The sequence below is a fragment of the Silurus aristotelis genome (genome assembly GCF_946808225.1).
Source record: "Silurus aristotelis genome assembly, chromosome: 28".
NCBI lineage: Eukaryota > Metazoa > Chordata > Actinopteri > Siluriformes > Siluridae > Silurus > Silurus aristotelis.
The window spans coordinates 515,894-538,446 of record NC_139601.1 but is presented as its reverse complement, the minus strand read 5'-3'; the positions used below and the strand labels follow the sequence as shown (position 1 = coordinate 538,446).

Below are 22,553 nucleotides of genomic sequence, written 5' to 3'. Positions count from 1 at the left end.
GACCTCGCGATCAGTAAAATCCACTTTCAGTTGACCTCTAATTATGATCACAGACCGTTTGAATGAACGTGGTGGGTGCTAATATTTTTGGGATCTCTATAAAATGTACAAAATATGAAAACTTTAAAATTCAGTAAGATTACGAGTGAATTCAGATTTTAATGCGTTTGAAAAATATATAAAGCTAAAAAAGGGTTTTCTGACCATGTTCAAATTTGTTTAGGGACATTTATTTTTTACACAAAATGATTCTCATGATCTCAAGATCAATGAACAGAGAGAGAGAGAGAGAGAGAGAGAGAGAGAGAGAGAGAGAGAGAGAGAGAGAGAGAGAGAGAGAGAGAGAGAGAGAGAGAGAGAGAGAGAGAGAGAGAGAGAGAGAGAGAGAGAGAGAGAGAGAGAGAGAGAGAGAGAGAGAGAGAGAGAGAGAGAGAGAGAGAGAGAGAGAGAGAGAGAGAGAGTATGACTGTTATATTCAAGTTTTTCTGTTTTTTTTTTGGGTTTTTTATTTCAGTAAGAAAAAAAAAAATCGAAGTGCCCGCAAAACAAACCATCGAGAGCTGCCAGCCCAGAAGTCTTAAATATTTACATCACAAACATTATTACGTCCATGTTCTTTATCCGCTCATCTCCTCCTCCTCAGGATTCCTGGAGTCGCTTCCAACGTTGAAAAATAAAAAGGGGCAGCTCTCCTATGGGTTTTAGCCGTTTATCCGCCGAGTTTTCTTCTTTTTTTTTTTAAATATTTAAAATATTTACAGTCCCACAATCAAGACTCCGAGAGCCGGCGTTCGAGGCTACGCTAACATGGATTAGCAAAGTGAGTGACCAAAAAAAAAAGTGAGAGAAAGAAGGCTGCTGAGTCGATCCTCTGAAATGTACATTCCCGGGTGGGTTATTTCTCCTGATCCATAAACGCTGTGCAGGATTGTTTAAAAAAACACATTAGTCTGTTACATCACTCTGCATTATTCAGCTTAAAAAAAAAAAAGAAACTCCATTTTTTGTTACTTGTCTTTCCCCCCCCTCGCTCTTCAGAAAAAAAAAAAAAGAAATGAAAAATATCCTGATTTCCCAAAAAGAAAATTCACCAAATAAATAGAAATACAGCAGAGAAATGTGACATGGGTGATAATGATGTGGAGTGGTGCTGAACACACTGATATGTAAGGAGGATTCCCTCAACACCGCCGCTTTCTCCTGAGCTCCATCTGAAGCAGAACGTGTCCGTGACATCTAGGTCGGTACGAGTCGCAGGATCACACAGACGTGATGACGATCATGAGGTGAGGTGAAATGCTGGAGATCTGGTTGATGAGGTCGGGAGCAAGGCGTGAAAGGTGAGACTCCGAGAACTCGCACGGAGGGAAGATCTGCAGCACGTAGGCGGGCTGAAAGAGAGGATTAGAAAAAACAAAAACATGAGGGTCACACACTTGGAAAAATAAATACGTGCTGCTTTGAGACAATGTCTGTTGTGAAAAGAGCTATAGAAATAAACGTGACTTGACTTTAAGCACTTTTACACAACAAATTCATCTGAATCGGAGTGAGCGATGAGGATGATGCTAAATATTTTAAGTAGGGGTATTTTAAGTAGGGGTCAGTCGATACGAGCTAAAAATGTATAATCATGAAATTTTCCAGACGATCGACATTATATAGAAATGAAAAATTTTATTTAATTTGGAAACACCTTTAAATGCCACAGTTAAATTCCAGCCAAAATATGTCTTGTAAACGTATATAACTAGAAAAATACTGCGTTACTGATTTCATTGTAAACCCATTCCTGACATTGGGTGTAAGCTGTAGTGTACCACAGAGGAGACAACCACCTTCTTTTTCATTGTTAAATCTCGCGAGTGCAGTGCAGTTCAGAGAGCCGTTGCCTGTGAGCACTTGCTTGTTGCTGTTGTGTGTTTGAGTAGGAGGTTTGTGCTCTATTGTGTAGTAAGACGTTGGACACAAAAGAGGACAAAAACGTAAACATTCAGCCTCGACACTGTATTGTCCTTAGCAGTGTTACAATTTGTAAATTGTACCAAATTTTTAATTCATGAATATGTAATGGTGTTTACGGTATAGAAAAATCCACATCATAGCATAACGCCGGTAGTCACGTTCATACCGAAGCACAAATATACCCCTAATATAAAGTGAACTTTAGTAAAAAGTGATTTGACACTCAATATACGCATTTAAACCCTATTGCGCTTTGAGCCGCAGCCATTTTAATTTACGTTAGCTGTAAAACGGAGCCAAATGGCAGCGTTGCAGAAACACCGTGTCTTCTGAAGATTCACACAAAGAAACAAATGATAAAAATGCAATACATTAAAATCTAGACTAGCTAATGCTCTAGTTTTTTATATTTAAGGTACGATCCCGAGGTGCACACCTGATTGGAGCCAGGATTGGGGACATTGATGATTCCTGCTGCCAGTTTGGCCTTCAGGTAATTAATAAAGGCCGATTTAAGCACTTGTGTCTGAGTCACGACGTCTTCCTGATTTAGACCGCAGGGCATGGCGAGCAGGAGGCAGAATTCACTCTCACCCTGCAAGCAAAAAGGGGGGAAAAAGTGTCACGGTTTAAAAAAAAAAATAATAATAATAATTATAATAATAATAATTTTCCCACATAACATTCACCAAAAATTCTATTAAAAAGCTCATTCATTTATTTTAAGCTTAAAGAGTAAAAATCATATGTGAGACTTACGGTCATTCTGCGAGCGACTCCTTCAAGCTGTTGCGTTTCTAATCTCATTCTCTGGACGATACGCAGAGGAGGTCCAGTCTCCGGCACGGGAAGTGAGCGCAGGCCGAGAGACTTGTTTCCGCACACAAAATGCAACTGGACAGCAGCAGTTTCATTTTTCAACGCCAGCAGGCCTTGCCACACGATAGGATACCGCTGTTCAAGACAAACACACGTGCATCAGAACTTTCCACCTCAACATAAGCAGTCAAATCATTCTCCCATGCTGTAAGAGGCCGTCTTCACTGCTTACCGTGAGAAGCTGTACCATGTTGATTTGCTGGTGTCCAACATGCTCCACTTGACTCTCGGTCTGAGCTTGGTTGTGCTCGGATTCTTGAGCACCCTTTATTAGACATAAAAAAAAAACAATTTGCATCAATCTAAAAAATTTTTTAAATGTAACTTTTTTTTTAGCACAAGGATTAAACTTGCCTGTGATGGCGTGATGTTGCGAGGAGGTTGGCTGATTGCCAGAGGTGAATTTTCAGGAAACTGTGAGTGAACCGTCCGCAGGTTGGTGTACATAGTTGAATACTCTGAAAACGTTGGCACGGTTCCAGAGGTGATCAGCGGCACTCGCTTAGGAGAAGGCATGGCAGACAAGGGACCACGTATTCCCAGCATTCCATCTTTCCCAGGGGGTGGGGTGGCCCTCTTGATTTCGGACTGCTTCAGGGAATCTTTGTCAGAAACACTTTTCTGTAAAAGATGTGCCCGAGGTGAAAGCGACGGCGTAATGTTGGTCTGGGTCGAGGTGGGAGGGACGGCTTCCGCTATATGCCCCTGATGCAGCTCAGCAGCAGGACGCTCCACCTGCGGGTGGTATATAAGCATCCGCATGTCTCTTGTTTGCATGTTAAACCTCTCCAATGGCAGTCCGCTGTGAAGAGAGCCACGGTACTCTGCTGGTAAAGACTCTGGTTTGAGTTGAGTCGCCGGTGGTCTTGCGAGAGCTTGATGAAAGCGCCTTGCCGCCTCCTCCTCACTTGCTTCATGACCTCTTGCACTGGCTGGGTTGACTTTGAGAACCATTTCTCTGTTCCCCACAGCCTGTGGAGACGTGGGGCGCTGCTGACCGGGCGGCCAAGACGAAGCAATGCCTTCATTGTGAATTCCATAGTTCATGACCGCTAGTGGAGGTGTGTTGACTCTAACATCACCCTGAGATAGATGACCCATGGAAATGGCCTGGCCCACACAGTGAGGTGACATTCTTCCCAGACTGCCATGCGTGCTATGAGGAGGCATGATGACGGACTGTTCCGAGTGATGAACACTGGGGACATACTGAGACATCGCAGGTAAACCAGTTGGCAAGACCATGGACACGCCTTTAGGAGACGACGAGCCAATGGGAGAAGACACTTTGGAAAATGAAGTGAGGGGGTGTCCAGATTTCCGTGGTGAGTGGGGTTCCTGTTTGCTTTGAATGTGTGAAGGGGCTCGATCAGTAGGCGTGCCTGGTATGAACGCGACATGATTGCCTCCTGTAGAGGGAAGGTGAGGGCTTATAGCAGGACTTATAGTAGAGACCCAGGGAGATTTCACATTTTCCACATTAATAGGTTCGCTTCCTTCTGCTTTCTTTGAATGCTTCATCAGCATTGCGTATTCCGAGTGATGGAAACTCATTACTTGGGACGGACCAGGTGTCTGCTGTAATCTTTTTACCACCCCGCTTTGCCCCGGAGGGTACGGGTCTAATTTGTCCTGTCCGGATTCGTGCTTAATAGAAACATTTGTCTGTGACTTGAGGGAATGACCGTGATCCGTCGGAGGTACAGGACCCTTCGGCACATCTCTTTGGGATCCAATATAATGTTCCTGTTTGATCTGCGGCATCGTTACCAGCTGCTGAGATTCAATGTCCACTGCACTAGGTGGTGGAATCTGACTGATTTTGGCACTAATTCGTTGACGTCCCTCAATCTTCTGTCCAGAATGACTCAGCACCACAACACCCTCAGAGGTGTTGACCCTGAGACCAGCAGTGGGGCCTGTACTCAGGGATGTGCTCTCCACTATAAAGCGACCTGCATTTCCACCCTCCTCTCCGACAGGTGGCCCGTGGTAAGGGCTTACCTCCCCGATGCTGGTCTGGTACATCTGTTTCGGGGGCTGATTATCCACAAACGGGTTAGTTATCGAAAGACTGGGTTTCTCTTCAGATTCAGGGGGGTTGCAAACTCGACTGATGACCGAAGTAGCAGTGGAGGCAATCACAGAAATCACAGACTTCTCGTTAAAGACTTGCTTAGTCTCCGAAGACGGTAACGAAGTTGGCTGCCGAACTACTAACTGAGCTGGAATAGAAGATTGCCTGGTTTCATGTGGCGCACTATTGACATCGCTCTCCCTCGAATGCATGCTTGCAGATGGGGCACTGACCTCTGAAATCGGAATACCCCTCGGTTTTGCGAGAATTTTTCGCAGGTCGCTTGTGTTCTTATCATGAGCAAAGGAATCGGACAGCAAGGTTGGGTTCTCTAACGCGGCCGCGGGAGTGGCCGAAGGAGACACTACTGCCGTCTCTTTAGCCTGATTTAATCGGTCTGTTGGAGAAACCGAAAGTCTACTTGGATGTGAAGGTTTGAGACAAATACTTGGAGAAATCGAGGGAGACGTACACTCATAAGGATTAGGCCTGAGTGATGTTGGGCTTTTGCTTGCTGCTGGATTAGACGATTTTGGCAAGTCGGGCTGCTCTTTAAGAGCACTCTCAATCACTTTGGGAACTTCAGGGATGATGGCAGTTACACTGCTATCTTGCTTTGATACGGGGGCAATAACAGGAGCCGCAGCTGCGGGGGGAATCTCTGCAGCTGCAGATGCCACTGCAGACATGGATTCTGAAGACTTGATTGAAAGACCCTCAGGTTCCACTACCATTTCTTTGATAGCTTCCTTTTTGTTGGCAGCAGCCTTTTGGCCTTTGGCTCTTTTCTGGGCTTTTGGTCTTCCTTTACCTGCTTTTCTTGGTGTCCCCATGTTTGAAGTGTCCTCTTGGACAGTGGCCGAATTGCTGCCTTCAACAACTTTGGCATCTGGGACTAGAGTTTGAATATCCGAGTCTGGGTCTACCACAGTGCTCATGACTTGGTCTTGCGGCAAGCCACATGACAGGTCTTCAGATGTAATGGAATCGATAGCGGCAGCAAGTTCCGTTTCACTAGCAGGATTAGCAGGCTTGTCTTCCTCACGCCCCTCTACAAGTTCAGATAACGGGGCTTGAGACTCGGTTGAGTTTTTGAACTGAAGAGGAACAGGTTCTTCCGTGAGCTTGGCAATGTTCTCCACAGCTTGTTCTAGTTCCATCTGGTGGGATAACAATGCTTCATGGGGATCCTTGACCTGGAGTGGTGGTGTTGCAGACTCTTTAATATTGCCATCTTCCACTAAAATCTCATTCTCCAATCTAGACTCTGGGATTTGCTCTTTGGGCGATGTACCTGGCACAACCTTTTTCGGACAGTCGTCATGCCCAGATTCATCCTCGCCGGTTTGCAGCATCGCCTTTACCTCGGTCATGTCAAGCCTGATTGTGAGGTTTTTGAGAACGAGAGATTTATCCTCAGTCATCAGCTTTGAACTACAGGTTATCCGAGCAGTTTTTGCTTTCATGCTTTTGTCCAGAGACGACTGCTCCTGAACAGACTCCCCAAGTTTATTTTGGCTTGCAGTAGTGCTTTCTGTTTGAGAGATCCTTTCTTGTTTCATTTCTAAAATGCTTTGTGGTTTATGCTCCTCATTTTTCTCGTTTGCTGAAGGACCGCCATCATGTTGGCCACTGCCATCCTGAGAATCCACGTCCATCTCAGCAGGATTTATAGCACCAGACATCCTATCAGTTTTTTCTCCTTTTTTCGCTAAACCAGACCCGGTACCTTGATTCGCAGCTTTGTTTATGTAAGGAGAATGTTTACCTTTGCCTACTTTGACCGTTTCACTGTTTGCGGTTTCACCAATTTCAAACTCCTTAGCCTCAGGTAATTTTGAGCGTTCACTCTTCCCGGCTGAAAAATCCTCTCCTTGACGCCGATTCTTCGGAGGACGCCCGCGCCGACGACTGTCTGGTTCTGATTGCTGTTGGCCTGCATCTTTGTCTACACCACGCTTGCGTCCGCCTCGTGGTGAGTCCACATCCTTGCCAGTTTGTTGTGTAGATTCATCATCTACTGGGGTGGCATAAACAGAACGCACATTTCGACGTCTTGCTCTCACAAGGGGGGTGTTCTGTTCAACACTTTGTTCGGTGTCAGGACTATGGATGGGCGACTTGCCAGTCGACTTGCCATCGAAATTTGCTTTTGAGGAGTCCACTCTTGGAGAAGAGGAACGTTTAAGTTTTTCTCTATCGATGCGTTCACTTTTGCGAGTACTTTGTTTGTCTGGTATGTTTGATGGGGTCATAGGGGCTACTGGTGTTGTAGGTGAGGCTTTGCCCTTCTTGTTTCTGGACCTTGGAGGTGGAGAGATCGGTTCATCCACTGTATAACTCTCTGCACCTTTTGACTCAGTTTCTTTGGCTGGAGGTTCAACTTCTACGGCTACAGGCTCTGGTTTCTCTACTCTAACTTCACCCTCATCTATAACCATAGGAGAGGGAGAATTCTGTAATTCAGGGATCTTAGTATGTGGTTCAGATTTGGGTTCATAGCTTACTTGAGTGTCATTAGTCGGTCTCTCGCTACTTGAGCGCTGCTCAACATCCCTGTCACTAGTCAGTTCCAGCTCTTCAGTAGAACTTGTTTTGATTTCATTCATTAAAAGCTTTGAGTCTTGGGATTCTGATCGATTTAAGTCAGAAGGTTCTTGTTGCAGTGGAAAAGTCACTGAGCTCATCGGCTGTTCAGATTGGTTTTCCTCCTCTTTCACTGAAAGTTTAGGAGAAGGTGCGTCGACATTACAAACTTCAGGCTGTGGTGACATCTCCTTAGTTGTTACACTAGGTGGCGATTTCTGGGTTTCTTGAACAGGAAAGGATGGCAGGATTAGCACAGGGCTTGACTGAGGGGCTTGTACAGGGCTGACTGGTTTAATCTCAGCTGTCTTAATTTCAACAGGTTCAACAGCACCACAATGCACTTCCTCCTGGGTTTTATCACTGACATCAACACCTTCCTCTTTCTTAGACTCTGGTTGAGACTGCTCCTTCCCCCTCTTCTGTTGCTGCAGTCTTGTCAACTCCAAAAAGCGGTCATGGAAGAGGACCACTGGCTCAGAATCAGGCTGACCCTCAATTTGGCCTTGCTGGTTACCTGGATAGCACATACCATGTTCAGGGTCTTCATGCTTTCTTTCAAGGTGCTGGAGACGCCTCGAGTCTTGCTCAAAGATTGAACTGTGAAAAAAGCGAGAGGCAAAGAGCTCGCGCCGTTCTTGTTCTTCTGGTTTAGGATCTTCTTTACGGTCATCTAGTTTATCCTCAGACTCGCTTCGTATTTTCTTCTTCTTCATGTACCAGGAAGGAGTTGGTCGCGGAGTTGACTCTACCTTTTCTGTATCTTTTCTGCTTCTGAAACTGGCAAAATGAGAATCGCTGTCCAGAAAAGACCAGTTGTCTTCCCTTGAGGAGGATAAAGATTTTGCGCGTTCCAGCAGCGCTTTAGTGTCTGGTGTAATGGTCTGGTCAAGTGCAAATGAACAAAACTTGTTCCTCTCCAGCGAGCCGGTCAGTTTGGATTCCGATAACCTGTCTCCGCGATGCCTTTCAGGAAAAGACATTGAGGTTGAGGGCATGGGAGAGTTTGGTTTGTGTTCTCGATCTTCTTCAGAATCAGAGCGCACCTCACCAGGCTCTAAATCGGGCCAGAGTCTATATTCCAAATAGGAATGAGTGAGGCGTCTTTTTTCTGAGCTCCTTGAAAAATCAGGCAACAAGTCCTGCTTCAGGCGACTTTCCCAACGTTTCTGCTCATCATGAAGAGATGTGCTTAGCTTAGGGACCTGTGAAGTGTGGACACGTTTAACCGTTAGCTCCATGTCCTGGTGAGAACTGTCTTCTTGTTTAGGTTGTTCTTTTACTTCTTTCGCATTAACTAGTTGGGAAACATCTGTATATTCTTCCTCGCCATGTTGAGAGGCATTGAAATGGGGAGAGTTTGCACTCCACTCCGACTCGTCGCTCTTTGGCCGGAATATCCGATACACTCGTTCTTTTTTGGTGCCAACTTCCACGTCCAAGTGATCCTGTTTCTTGCTCTTGCTTGGAGGAGAGTTATCAGTGACATCCTGCGGTGGCTTGCCGACCTCATGCACCAAGCTACGGTGTTCTAAATCTTCTGCGTCAACACACTGAGGAGCGTCAGTTTTTCCCGGTTTATCAGACTCTTGAAGCTGTTGGCGAAGTCTTCGGTTCTGTTCCATTTGCTTTCGATAACTCTGAGAAAGATCTATATCCAAATACTCTTCCCTTCCTTTGGTGTCTTTCTCTGGTGTTCCATCGTTTGAAAATCGCCTTGGAACGCTTGGTCCAGACTGAGATTTCGAGTCAGAAGTCTCCATGTTCGTATCGGAATGCTCTTCTTGTCGTCCAGATGAGTTTTGGGAATCAGATCGGTGATCTAACTCTTCCCTAAAATGAGGCGTCATCCTCTCCGATTTGGATTTAGAATGCTCTCTTTTATGTGCATCTTTTTCTGTTTTCACGTCGCTTTCCCCTTCCTTTAAATTAGACGCCCCGGAATCTGCGGGTTGATTGACCGCCGCGTTCTGTTCATCCTCAAGGCGACCTCTCTTTTGTTTACTGGCTTTGCTCCCAGGATCTCCAAAGCGCCTTTTTCGTGCCGCGAGCCTGTCAGAATCCAAAAGGGAATCTTTCCCTTCGGTTCCAAGTTCTGATTTGAGGTGTTTCTTTGATCGGCCTTTGTTATCTCTATCCGCAGACTCAACTTTAGCGACGTCGAGCTTCTCTTTTTGCGACTCCAAACGAGATATAAGATCAGAAGGGGAAGGTTCACCTTCCACTTTGTGCCTCTGTCTCTCTGAACCCTCAACATCGGAACCTTTAGTTTTTCCAGAATTTGAATCCAGGCTGGGCTCCCTGTCCGCTTCCGTATAAGGTATGCTAGGTGACTGTACTTTTCCCCTTCTCGATTTTGCTTTCTCGCCTTTCTCTCGGTCTGCTTTCTCTTTGCGTCTTCCGCGTTTGCTCTTTTCCGCCGCACTTAAGCGTTCAGCCTCAGTCTGCTCCACTTCTCTCTCCAGACTCTCTGGTTTAAAATCCACCGGAGACTCCTCTGCCTTTTCAAACTGAGGCGTAGGAGATAAGGAGCTACAGCTCCCACTTCTCTCAGAAGAGTGCCTGTACACGCGTCGCTCCGCTTCCCTGGAGATGCGTTCAGACGGTGAAGGAGAGGCAGTAGGGGTTATGGGCCTGCGTGGATGAGACGGGCTCCACCTGCTACGGTCAGCCTCAAAGCGTTCCCGTTCTCGCTCACGTTCCCGCTGGATGTAGCTATACTTTCTTATATCCTGTTCGAAGGGGTCTCTGTAATCTCGGTATTCACGAGGGTCTTCGTGATAGCGTGGGTCATAATGTTCACCTTGGTAATGGTCTAGTTCGGGGTAACGCTCACGACTCCGAGCAGGATAGTCCCGCCTGGGGTCTTCGGGATAGATCCCTGGTGCCCGGACGTTCTCATAGTATGCCCTCTCTGCTGAGAATTCATGATACGAAGGTCTTCGTTCGTCCCTGACAACAAGGATGATGGGAAAGTGAATAAAATGTCACATTTAAAGCATAGATAATAAATGGGGTTCAAAGGAAATCAAGCAGTTACCTTCTGTCAGCAGGGATTTCATAGAAGTCACGCATATCCTGCCCTGATGCCTGCATAGAGCGATAAAATGCCACTTGACTCTCCTGACTAGCAAAATCAACCTGCAGGAGACAAACACATACCTGAAGCAACATGTACAACTACCAATACATTTCCATCAGAGGCAAACAAGCTAATATCGCTACCTTCATTTTGTTACCGCCAAGCTTCCATCCTTTGGTCTCTCTTACGGCTGTTTGGGCAAAATCCGTGTTGTTGTACAGAATCAGGGCCATCCCTTTCAACCTGTCGAACACAACCTGCAAAAATACCATAAGTAAGCAACACTACAGGCTTCCTTCACATTTTTCATTTCACATTTCCATACTCAAATATGCAGACTTTCCCTTTTAAGACCATATTTATCTCAAATAATGATTTTTAAAATTCTCTCTATAACACGAGTTATGCTACAATCTTTGATGTTTGCTATTATATTACCAAATAACCGCCAGATGTTTGTAGCTAGTGTAGCTTATAGAAACTAACACCAAACCACATTCAATGCACAGCATTTGATTAAAGCAATTCTAACAGTGCAAAGTTAATCATTTATAAATTACATTTTTCACCTGTAAACCTTCAATCTTACAGCAACAGAAGTCCACACCGAGACGCCGTTTTCAGTCAATGAAAACGTAGCTTTTTCAAAATGCTCTCCAAAGTCGATACAATCGAAAAAGTCGTTTTTCGTGTCGCTGTGTGGACAGTGTGTAAAAAGGCTGTCGAAAAACGATGACGCATTTTTAGTCACTCCAGGGACGTTTTAAAGAGCCCGAAAAGGAATACAAACATCAGGTGGAAATGACGAGATTTCACGTTTTGCTAGTGTGCAACAGGGACGCAATTATTTTCAGACGTTTCAGTGTGGATGAGAACTTTTGGGAAATGATCGAAAACGAAAGTGTGGACACAGAGCGTTTTAAGACGAAAATGTATCCGGATTAGTGTAGATGTAGCTTTTGGTTTTATAAAAAAATATTTCTTAAAATTCTTAATTTTATATTATACAAAACCGAAAAGGGCAATAGGATGTAAACCCTGATGTTTAATAATACTCAGTGTTCTTTCCCTGCAATACTAATCCAGTCCTGGAAATCACTCTAATCAATTTCCATACTTTTTCACATTTTTCCAAAACGCGCAGAAACCCAAATACAATCCCAACACAACTGTATGCACACCAGGCATGTAATGACTACCTTCACCACGTGTCCATAGCGACAGAAGTGCCGTGTAATGTACTGTTCTGTGATGTTGGAGGACAGACCGTCTAACCATACACACGTCGTAGGCATACTCTTCCCAAAACCAAGCTGCAAAACAACAGAAAAGTCTCAAAAGTGAATCCATCTGATAAGATTTTTATTTATTTTTTTAAACCAGAGTAGCTAGACAAATACCTTGAGTCTGTTGGCACCGAGGTATTCTCCATCCATTTTCTTAATAGCTTTACATACACTGGCGATATCAGAGTACTGCACAAAGGCATACTGCGGGACTCCGTTAACCCTTTTAATATCGATATCCTGATAAAACAAAAGTAAATACATTTGAGGTGAGGTACAGGTCAATACAGGGAGGAGCAGGGCTTCAACTCAAACACCTACCACAATCTCTCCAAAACGCTGAAATACATCAAGCAACTGCTGGTAATTAGTCGTTTTCTCCAAATTTCCAATAAACAAGGTTCTGGTTGCTTTTGGATGAAACTCGTCGATGCGTCCGTCCAGCGGTCGGAACTCATTCTCACTTTCGGTCTCTGTTACAAAGAACCACTGGGTAAGAAATGAACACCAATCTGCAAATCCACATCACTCCCAGATCCACAACACTCACCAGGTCCGTTCCAAGCGGTCACTTCTATCATCATACCAAAAAACAGCTTCCCCTTGGACACGCTGAGAGCTTTCTCCTGGTCTTCTTGCTGCCTGAAGAACACCAAGCCGTATCTCTCCTCTGAAGCTCCATGGATCTGCACTGAGGTCACCTTCCCATACTTCTTAAACTCATGGAAAAGACCGTCTTTCAAACTTGTGTCTGGAGAAGAAAATAAATAAAAAATAAAAATTCAGGTCTGATGCAACATTACAGCATAAAACATTCTTTATGCCCACTGTTTTTGGTACAGACCTGTGGATCGAACAGGGAGGTTCTGGACCCTGATGCCAAAACTCCTACGTGGTTCATCACAGTCTAGTGACAGTGGAGGGGGAGCTGGAGGTGGGTGGGTGGCTGCGGACTGAACTGAGCGAGCTCGGGAACCCTCGCTAGAACTGCTGTTGGAGTCACTGCTGCCAGAGGACAAAGAACAAAAGAACCACTTTGAACACACTTGTAAAGTATAACGAGACTAAATCATAACAGTGAACAAGAGCAAGTTCCCGACTGAACACACTCGTCCAGCATATTCCACAATCATCAAGAAAATGGCCAACAGCAATTTTATATGTCCAACCATATCTAAAGCAAGTGGAAGGTGAAACTTTCAAATCGCTTTTATTAAAAAAAAAATTTTCGAAGCGATGAAGTGATCCAAACTCATAAATGGAAGGAGACAAATCCACCTACCTGCCGCTTCCGGTACTGCTGGTGCTGCTGACCGAATCGGAGCTGGATGATCTGCTTCGGGAACGTGAACGTGGACCTCTGCCTGGAGAAACAGGGACTCTTTTTGGGGAATGGGAGGCTTTGGGGGTCTGTCCTGTGGTCCTTTGTGGAGAAGGGTGCCGCGATTGGGAGGAATGAGAAGATCGACTCCGGCGATGATGGTAAGTCCGATCGACTCGCCGCCCCCTGTCATCGCGGTAAGGATCTCGCCGTGCGGAACCAGATAAAGTAAAAGGATCGCGGATTCGAGATTCAAAATGTGATTCCGGGGTCTCGAACCCCCCGCCAATAGCAGTAACTGTAGGGCTGGCCCCGACTCCAGAGGCAAAAATGGCACGGTCTCGGTAATAGTCCGTGTTGTAATGCCGCGGCCTATCGAAAGTGCCACTGCGCTCGTGGTGTCCGTATGGATTGTGCTCGTATGCTCGTTCCCGACTGTCTGAACCGCTGTGAGAGGGACAGAAGGATATAAGAAGGGAAAGAAAAGTTTCAACATCAACTAACAACTTTTTTTTTGGGGTGGGGGGGTAGGAGGGATTCATGCAACACTCATTGATGATTGGATCAAACTTCACCTGACAGCCAGTCATAATTAACACGACTACACAAATCAATTCAAACACGCACAAAACAAACACTGGACAAAACATCTAGCATGTTTCTGTGCAAATAAAGCACATCAGCTGACCACGCGAGTAATCACTGAATCGCTTAAACTCATTATAAGCCTTCTTTCGATTTGAGCTAATTACTTATTTATTACACTACAACATACAGTAATATTTATTCCACCATATTGTGCACACTAAGTGCAGATACATTCTAAATAAACTAAGTTTGATTATGTTTTTCTGTGGATCTTAGCTAACAATCCCAAAGCCTACGAGATTAGCATCGTGCAGTCCACGTGCTCAAGTACATTTCATAGCAGCATCTCGTCAGTCAGGAGACGGAGGTGTTTAATGTCTACTGCTGGAAAACCAGTTTTATGTTGTTTGAGAGACACGTACATATTTCTTGCGTTTCAGTGCAACAAACTCAGTAGACACGACCTGAAGATGTTCTTTGACCAAACAAATCTATAAATATGCAGATGCACTTTATACTCATTCAGCATGAAGAACAGCTTTACACTCAGCATCAGGACGGTTTCATTTCTCCAAACGTTCAGTTAAAACACTTTGCCTCTTGTAAAACTCTTCAAAGATGTTCTTCACTGGCTGGAGATTTCGTGTTCATCCCAGAGCAGTTCAGTGGGATTGAGGTGCGGTGACTGAGCAGGTCGTATTATGATAGATATCACTCCAGACATCCGTTCACTCTCTAAATAACACGTACAGAACTCAGACGTGCGCTTCGGCTCAATGTCTTGTTTTACGGTGAAGTCGCTTCCAATGAGTCGCAGTCCAGACGGATCTGCATGGTGATGAAGTGTGGAAGGGGAGCCATGTAGATGCAGGATTCCTTTCACTTTCCAGAATCTGCGCTGCTCTAAAACAACCCCAAATCATTAAACTTCCACCTCCATGTGTGAGTGTGGGGGTGAGGGAGTCTGATTACATCATCTCTCCCGTTCTCCATCTTCTGGTAGAGTCAGAAAATGTCCAGTTTGTACCTCACAGAACTTTTTCACTCATTTACTCTCCAGTTCTTGTGGGGTGTGGAGTGTTTGTTGCATAGAAACTAAAGGAACGTGTGCGTCTGCAAAACCCTACGAGACTCCTAATGTGACGAATACACTCAAACTTTTAAACTGAATGTAAAATCTAATGTTTTCTTCCTAGACAAAGCTTGTATAAGAGTTTATAGGATATCTACACCAGCTTCTTAGAAACAGCTCAGAATTTCTTTTTTGTTGTAAATAAATATGAATATCTCCATGAAAAAGTCTATTCACAGATTAGCAGTCTCTGCAAGCTATTCAATAACAACTGAAACTAAAACTTTTAGCTTTATACATGTGAAAAATGTGTATTATTTACAATATATTATCATTTATGTTGCTGATGTAGCTTCAGTTTATTCACTAAGAGACTCGAAGCACTTCTGTATGTAGGTCTGGATAATGGCGTCTGCTAAATGCCATGAATGTAAATTTATTACTGATGAAGATAGAAACTATGTTCAGTTTGAACTAGCGGACTGATCTCTGATGTTCCTCACAATCTTCATTAGATCACTTTATATTTAAACAAACATAATTTGTGGTTTTAACACAAATGTATTACATTTTGTCTACTGTTACTGGAAAACGTTCTCGTCAGTCTCTGGTGTTCCTGTAGTTAATGGTGTATGGAGTCTATACACGTTAAACCAGGAAGTGAAATATAACCTATTACACACACACTATTCATTACTTTATCTGAATCTATTTGTTTTCCTTTGTCCTGGCAGATGAACAGAATGGCACAGATTTCACATTTGCCCAAAAATCATCTCCAGACGTGTGTATGCTCTTCCCTGAACAAGGGCACAAATAATTGTGCTGCAGCAGCACTAGGCATACACTCATGCACATCTGGGTCAAGAACTTCAGTTTAGGTTCACATCAAACACCAGAATGAAGAAAAAAGTTTGATCTCTGAATTTAACCATGGCATAGTAGTTATTGGTTGGTGCTACCAGATGGGTTTGAGAATCTCCTGAAGTTTACACAGAGTGGTGCGCAAAACAAAAAACATCCCATGAGCAAATGGGCTGCAGGCTGAAACATGATTTTCAGAGAGACCAGAAGAGAATGAACAGACTGATCTGAGCTGCATAATGTCTATAGAAACATTAGGATCTGATTAAGTCTTAGAAGACCAAATCAAGTATCAACAACACACTCACCCACACGGGACAGCAGAAGACATGGCAAAGGTTTTCTTTTATTCCCTCCACGAATGTGATTTTATAAATTTTTTTCTCCCTGTGTTTGTTCATGAAAGCCCCCAATTCTTGTTCTTGGCTGACAGCAGTGAACCCTGATATGGTCTTCAATTCTGATATAATTGAAGCTCACCAACTTCAAGTTTTGTGTTCCACAATCCCTCCATTTTCTCTCAAGAAAAAGCTGTCTCCACCCACAAAACTGTCAATCACTTGGTGTTTTGTGCATCACTCTGTGTAAACTCCAGGGACTGTCGAGTGTGAAAACACCAGGAAATCAGTTTGTTCTGAAAAACTCAAACCCCAACATCCACACGTCAGTTAGACACAGAGGACACATCTTTTCTGCAGTCTGGGATTTGATGTGACCATAAACATAACGACCTGTCCTGCATCTGCTCGAGGTCACCCCTAATGCTGCTGCAAAACAATGGGCTGAAATGGGTGAACATCTACAGCTACCAGGAACCCAGTAGGAAAGAAGGATATATATGCACAGCTCTCCATCAGAGTTTTTTCATATCGTAGCTTCAACATGGCGGCGCTCACAGGGGGATAATGAGAAACAATACGGTTTGACTCTAACGTAGAGCGAGTGGCGATGTGTGTTTTATTAATGACTTTAGATGATGGAGTTTGTGTGAACGCTCTGGTGAACACTGGAACATCTTCAGAACAGAACTATATGGTATAACAATCGAATAAGACTGAATTAAAGTGTTTCTGTAAAAGCACTAATCGTTATTTAGCTGCTAACGTTTGGTTTGTAAAATGTACATAAATGAAAGATGAACGTTTATAAGATTGGGTTTACGGAGATGAACGTAGTTTTGCGTCTACTGATTGTGGGTGTTTGTGTTTTCTTCTTCATTGCTCACTCCTCATGCTCTCCAATACACTGAACTGTGGTGTTATTTAAAACAATGCCAGACGAAAGAGTGGGGAGAAAAAAACAAACAAAAAAAACATCAGCAACAAGAAAGTGACATTCAGGAGAAAGGACAGAAACTCAAACAGGAGGCAGGGAGAAAAGATAGAACGAAAAGAAAGAAAGAAAAACGGGTTAATGACACACTATCAGCTCAGAAAGAATCTGTGAGGTCTTTCTGTGCGACCAGGCAGTGTGTTTATTTACTCATTTTCATGATTTATTCCAATTGTACAAGCTGTAAGATTAGTGGGAATGGGGAGAAAAGAACAAATTAAAAGAGATGCAAATATCTGGGTTAGATAAAAGAAAAGCACAGAAGGTGCATGAGGCAGGGCAATACCAACCTTTTCAGAGCAGTAATTCAACCTACATATTCCAAACACAATATAGGAGGGCAAATGTGTGAGCCAAAAATAGAGAGGCCAAAAAAAGGTGAGTGAAAAAGGGGTAAACTGCGCCTTGTTGCTGTCGTAAAAAAAAAGCCTCCAGTGAGAAGAAAGAAGAAAATCCAGACAGGGCTGTGATTCTTTACACAATCTGCTGCGAGGGGTGAGAGTTCTCAAAAATTCAAAAAATTATCCTGACAGGTGTGAGGAGAATAAAAAAAATCCAGGAGTTTGGTGTGGAGTAAAAAAAGGTAGAGCTGATATCCATGTTCTAAATCAGAAATAATCCCATTAACGGTTTCAGGGCAGGATGAGACCTACGGCTTCTTCAGATCACCAAAAAGAGGATTTCTGGTGCTGGACAAAACAAAACAAACAGTAATCCCAGTCTGATTGTAAATTGCTTCCATTAACCTTTGGGAATTGGACAGACTCTGGGATATTCCTTTATTAGAGGACAGTATGTTTGTTAGTACATAGAAATCCTCAGTTTTGTCTGTACTTCTGTAGTCCACTTGATCACACTCTGGTACATCCATGTTCGAGTTAAATCCAAACTTGGCTTGAAGTCCGATATCGTACATCCCAAAAACATAAAAAAATAAATAAATATAGGGTTAGATCCGTGTTCAAAAAGTTTTCTTCACTTATCCAATCTGGATGTCTTCTGAGCTTCGATCTTCCAGCTCCTCCTTTGGTCCGTGTCGTGTGTTTAGTTCCAGCCCTAACGTTACTAGCGGGTGGAAAAATGATGGGAAATGAAGCCCTGACAGTGTTAGCGAGTAGCTCCACACGAACCACCGAAAGGCCACCAGATCTCCTGACAACCTTTCACACGTCTTCTCTTCCATCGAAAGGCGCACTTTTTTTTTTTTTTTTTAACCCTTTCCCCCCCCCGACTCGTCCTAAATCCAAAATCGGTGTGATACACATCCAGGGTTTTGCCACAGCACCATGAGAGACAGAGTTAGCACAATGACCAAGATGGAAGATGGAAAAACAAACAAAAAATAAATAAATAAATAAACTGATTCTTGAGAAGATTTTTGGATGAAACTACTATTGTGTTGAGAAAAAAAAAAAAAAAAAAGCAAAACAGAAATAAGGAACAAAAAACTAACCACATCACGAACGCACTTAATCCAGTAATGGCATGAGAAATACTTCCACACAGGTGATCCCAGGAAGTACAGGTGATATCCAACACTCTCGTAGGAGAAGAAAGGAACGCCTAATATCCAAAACTCACCAGATATCCGCAAATCGATCGTAATATCCAAACTCACCGGGATATTTTCCACTCGGGTAATATCCAGCTGGGAGGAAGGATATGGCTCACACAGTAATCCCAATTATTTGAACAACACACCTTTAGAAATCCACACACTCTTTAAAATGAGACAAACAAGATTGATATGGATAATTAATTCCATGAGCGAAGTCGGGCCTCACAGCAGAAAGGAATCCCTAGATAATCAAAAAAGGCAACGGCCTTTCGATTTCTTTCGTTTGTTTTTTGTTTAAACCCAGAAGGAAACCTGAAAGTGTTGGAAAATGGTTTAATTTAGTTTTTGTTTTGACACCACGATCCCCCTGCAGTTCGAAGGGAGACTGCGTCCACTTACCCGTCTAATCTGCGCTCATAGCGTCCCTCTCTGGTGTGAAGAGACACCGGGGGCCCATAAACGGGACCCACGGCGGCTCTCGAGAAACTCGCAACGTCCCTGGTGTGACTGCTAGACTGCGGGGCGTCGTCCAGGCCCCGGACCGAGCTGGGCACCGAGCCGGGCTCGTTGTAGTCAGTGCGAAGGTCTCGGTCGCCCATTTTATTGACCGCATTATGAGCCTTCTGGGCGCTTTTAATGTCAACGAAATCCACAAACGCCGCCACGCCGCCTTCCGAACCTCGCTTACGGAGGACTTTAACGCTCTCCACGCGTCCATACCTGCAGGACAGACGGGGACACACACAGGGGACAGAGAGAAACAGAGACATTAAATCATCATCTTTAACAGTGGATCAGATCAAGTTAAAATACACACACACACACACACACCCCTGAGCTCAACACTGCATACAGAAAAGCACATTTAATTCGAATTCATTATTTATTAATGTTTTTTTATAAACAAGAGCACATGGGGAAATGCTCAGGCCTCCTTCCTCACTTCAACTCACACACACATTTTCAGCTACTTTCAATTTCATATCTGTTAACCTGCAGGAGGTGATCACACACACACACACACACACACACGAACGAAGAAAACTGGAGAGAAAAAAAAACATTTCTCCTGATCTCTACAAGTAGAATGAAGGTGTTCACTTTCAATGACGCAAAATAAACTTTAGTTTTCTTTACTCCAAAACAAAATATGTACACGTTTAGCACAAATCTGAAAGGAATCGAGAGATTTTAGAATCAGAATATCGACTTTCTTAGAAAGCAGGCGAGACGATTAGCTTGCTAACTAGCCTAGCCAGGATTAGCATGCTAGCGGAGGAGTGTAAGCTAGCTAGGCTATTACAAAAACCCCTCGCCATCAAAAGGCGACACGATGGCGATAAGTGGATATTAAACAGCGGTGCTTTCCGGAGAAATCACGGGGATAACGCGCTATAACCGCGGGGTGTCCCGGAACAATTAATACACACGCCGTATTTCGGATCCAAAAAATAACCGCGCTAGCCAGCTAGCTAATTAGCCAGCGTCAACCACAAGCTAACCGGCTACATAAACCGGAGTCATTTGCGCTCATAATTGAATATTGAACTCTTTTAGACTTCCATAAACATGAGAAGATATGGGATGTGAAATCCTGTGAGGTTAAAAGTGGACTGTATGTGGCGGCGGCGGTGGTGTTCTTTCCCCCGGACGCGAGTGAACCGGAGGCCCCACGCAAACTAACCTTCATGATATAAAACTCACCGTTTAAAATATTCGACTATTTTCTCCTCCCGGACATGTTCGGGTAAATTTCCCACCCAGAGGTGTCTGGTTTCCCGAACCATCGTGCGCGTCCTCTGCCCTGTTCATGCACATAAGAAGCGCTTTCACCTCTCGGTGTGTGTGTGTGAAATAATCGGGGAGTTTTTATGGAGACTGAATCGGACCGTCGGGGGGGAAATCCGCCTCTCCAAAATGAACGCCGTGAGAAAAAAAAAAGGAAAGAAAAAAAAGCTTCTTTTTGGCTGCTGCGTCTCAACGCAAGCGTGTGAACCCGAGACTGAGCGGGAGCGCGCAAGGCGTGTGAACTCCACCGAGCGGGAGGGAAAGGGGGCACAGCGGGAGCGCGCACGCCTCTCGGCTTCGAGTTTCTGCCACGCGCCGCGCGCTCCCGGCAACGTCACCGAAAAAATGCGGGCTCGTGCACATCATATTACTATTATTATTATTACTATTATTATTATTATTATTATTATTATTATTATTACATTATTATTACACGTGTTATATTATTTCATTATTACATCTATAATAAAAATGTGGCGCATTTCACCATAAAACGTAATCAGATTCATTTATCGCCTAACAGAAAAATAAACCCACACAAGTGCGGTAAATTGAACAAATGGTTGTTATTAAATATAAAATACATTGCGAACCACAAAAGTAAATGAATTGGAAATAAAATTATTTAATTATTTAAATTAAAATTGTATTCTTGCTATGCGGCGTGATGCCGAATGATCCCCGGCCCGGTACCAGGGTGTTTGAAGCTCGTGGTGTCGACGACAGGCGAGACATATAATCTGTTTTTCATAAAATCTTCTCCGTAAATATTTATTCAATTATTCCCAATAATATATTCTCTTCATTTCATAGTGTTTCTGCTTCAAGGATTCAAGGTTATAGTTTCTGTTCTATCATATCTTAGCGTCTCATCTGAGAATGAAGCTGCTGCTTTGACCAATAAGATTTCAACTTGGCCACGTTGGGGCCTTCTAGCAGGCGTCCAGTCACATCTGCATTTTCACGTGCTTTGATTTTATGGTCAAAGAGCACGCTAGTGAGAACTCCACATCTGTAGGAAACTGCACAAACTCAAAAATATTCATGTACATTTAAGAGCTGTTTTTTTTATTCTGCAATGACTGACAGAGGAGAAGAAATGAATTTGGTTCAGATTCACTTACAACGACATTTACAAGAAAAGATGGACATCGTGAAGAAAGGTCACCCAAACAGTTCAAACCAGTTTTCATGAGCCGTTTATACTTTTGTGTTTTCTTTCCTGTAAAATTTACACAAAAACACACACTATGCCTTTATTTCAAATCCTCAGGAAAACCGTAATGTACGGAAAGGCAGAAACCCCGGGGTGATGTGATGAGGTGAATATCGATGCTTCTGCTGGAGATGATGTATGTGGGAGGTGCAGTTGTGGCTCCAGTGAAAGGAGACGTGTTGAATTGTGTTCATTGGCTTTAGTGTTGAAGTTCATTCTCTCTGTATGAAATCCTGTGTGTGATGCAGCGCTCTGTTCTACTGCACTTCTCTATAATACTGATGCTTTTTAAAACCGTAGTGTCATAATCATGGGATCAAGAGGTGAATTAATTTGACTTTTTTATTTATTATTATTATTATTATTATTATTAAAACAGGAAATGGACAAAAAGGGGGATAATGAGGGGGTAGAATTGAGTAAGACTGTGTAGAGGCGTGTGGTGAATGAGGATATCAGAAAGGTGAGATGATTAGGGACAGGTGACGTCTTCTTTCATCGTAAACATTGGTTTGCATCAGAGTTAGCAGCAGAACACACACACACACACACACACACACACACACACACACACACACACACACACATGAACTAAATGTAATAGAGGCCCAGATCCCTGAGGAACCACACAACACATGAAAACAGTGAAATGGTGTTTAATGTGGAATAAATATCTTTGGTGCACTGAATTATGCAAAGAGTGCATGTCTGATATATGTGCTGTTACATCATCTATAAAATGAAACGGAAATTAAAGAGTAAATATTAAAACAGAAGCTAATATTGAAGTTAAATTGATTTAAAATAAGAAAAGAAAACAGCTTTTTGTTTTCTCCCAAATGAGTTTTCAGAACGAAAACAACGAACCGTTTTTCCCCTAAATGTTGATTATCGTGTGATGTGTTTGTTTTGTATGGTTTGCATCAGGGATGCTAAACT

At 43.5% G+C, this 22,553-nt stretch overlaps 2 protein-coding genes and 1 long non-coding RNA gene across 5 annotated transcripts in view; all 3 read right to left on the bottom strand.

Annotated features, from left to right (window-relative positions):
* Positions 1-480: 480 nt before the first annotated feature.
* On the bottom strand, positions 481-20,725 carry LOC310721752 (msx2-interacting protein). 3 transcript variants are annotated; one of them, XM_083533693.1, is made up of 15 exons: positions 20,315-20,725; positions 17,343-19,330; positions 13,158-13,643; positions 12,720-12,880; positions 12,426-12,626; positions 12,197-12,348; positions 11,990-12,115; positions 11,789-11,902; positions 10,733-10,846; positions 10,548-10,648; positions 3,199-10,459; positions 3,017-3,109; positions 2,725-2,919; positions 2,402-2,560; positions 481-1,391 (listed from the first exon to the last, which is right to left on the bottom strand). In XM_083533693.1, exons 5-15 carry the CDS (start codon positions 12,457-12,459, stop codon positions 1,260-1,262), a joined length of 8,481 nt encoding a protein of 2,826 aa, XP_083389819.1. In that variant the 5' UTR covers positions 12,460-12,626; positions 12,720-12,880; positions 13,158-13,643; positions 17,343-19,330; positions 20,315-20,725; the 3' UTR covers positions 481-1,259. The 3 variants fall into 3 exon arrangements, with proteins under 3 accessions (XP_083389819.1, XP_083389817.1, XP_083389818.1); XM_083533691.1 differs by having other exon boundaries at positions 19,010-19,330; positions 20,315-20,692; XM_083533692.1 differs by having other exon boundaries at positions 12,720-12,877; positions 19,010-19,330; positions 20,315-20,692.
* On the bottom strand, positions 14,043-16,743 carry LOC310721803. Its single transcript, XR_014532197.1, has 2 exons — positions 14,296-16,743; positions 14,043-14,259 (listed from the first exon to the last, which is right to left on the bottom strand). It is a non-coding gene; the product is annotated as an uncharacterized lncRNA (long non-coding RNA).
* A 1,529-nt stretch (positions 20,726-22,254) lies between the features above and the next one.
* Positions 22,255-22,553, bottom strand: part of fblim1 (filamin binding LIM protein 1) — a 6,877-nt gene continuing 6,578 nt past the window's right edge. Inside the window, exon 8 of the mRNA XM_083533753.1 lies at positions 22,255-22,553. This exon is cut by the window's right edge and continues 519 nt beyond it. The gene's annotated coding sequence lies outside the window, so the exon portion shown is untranslated.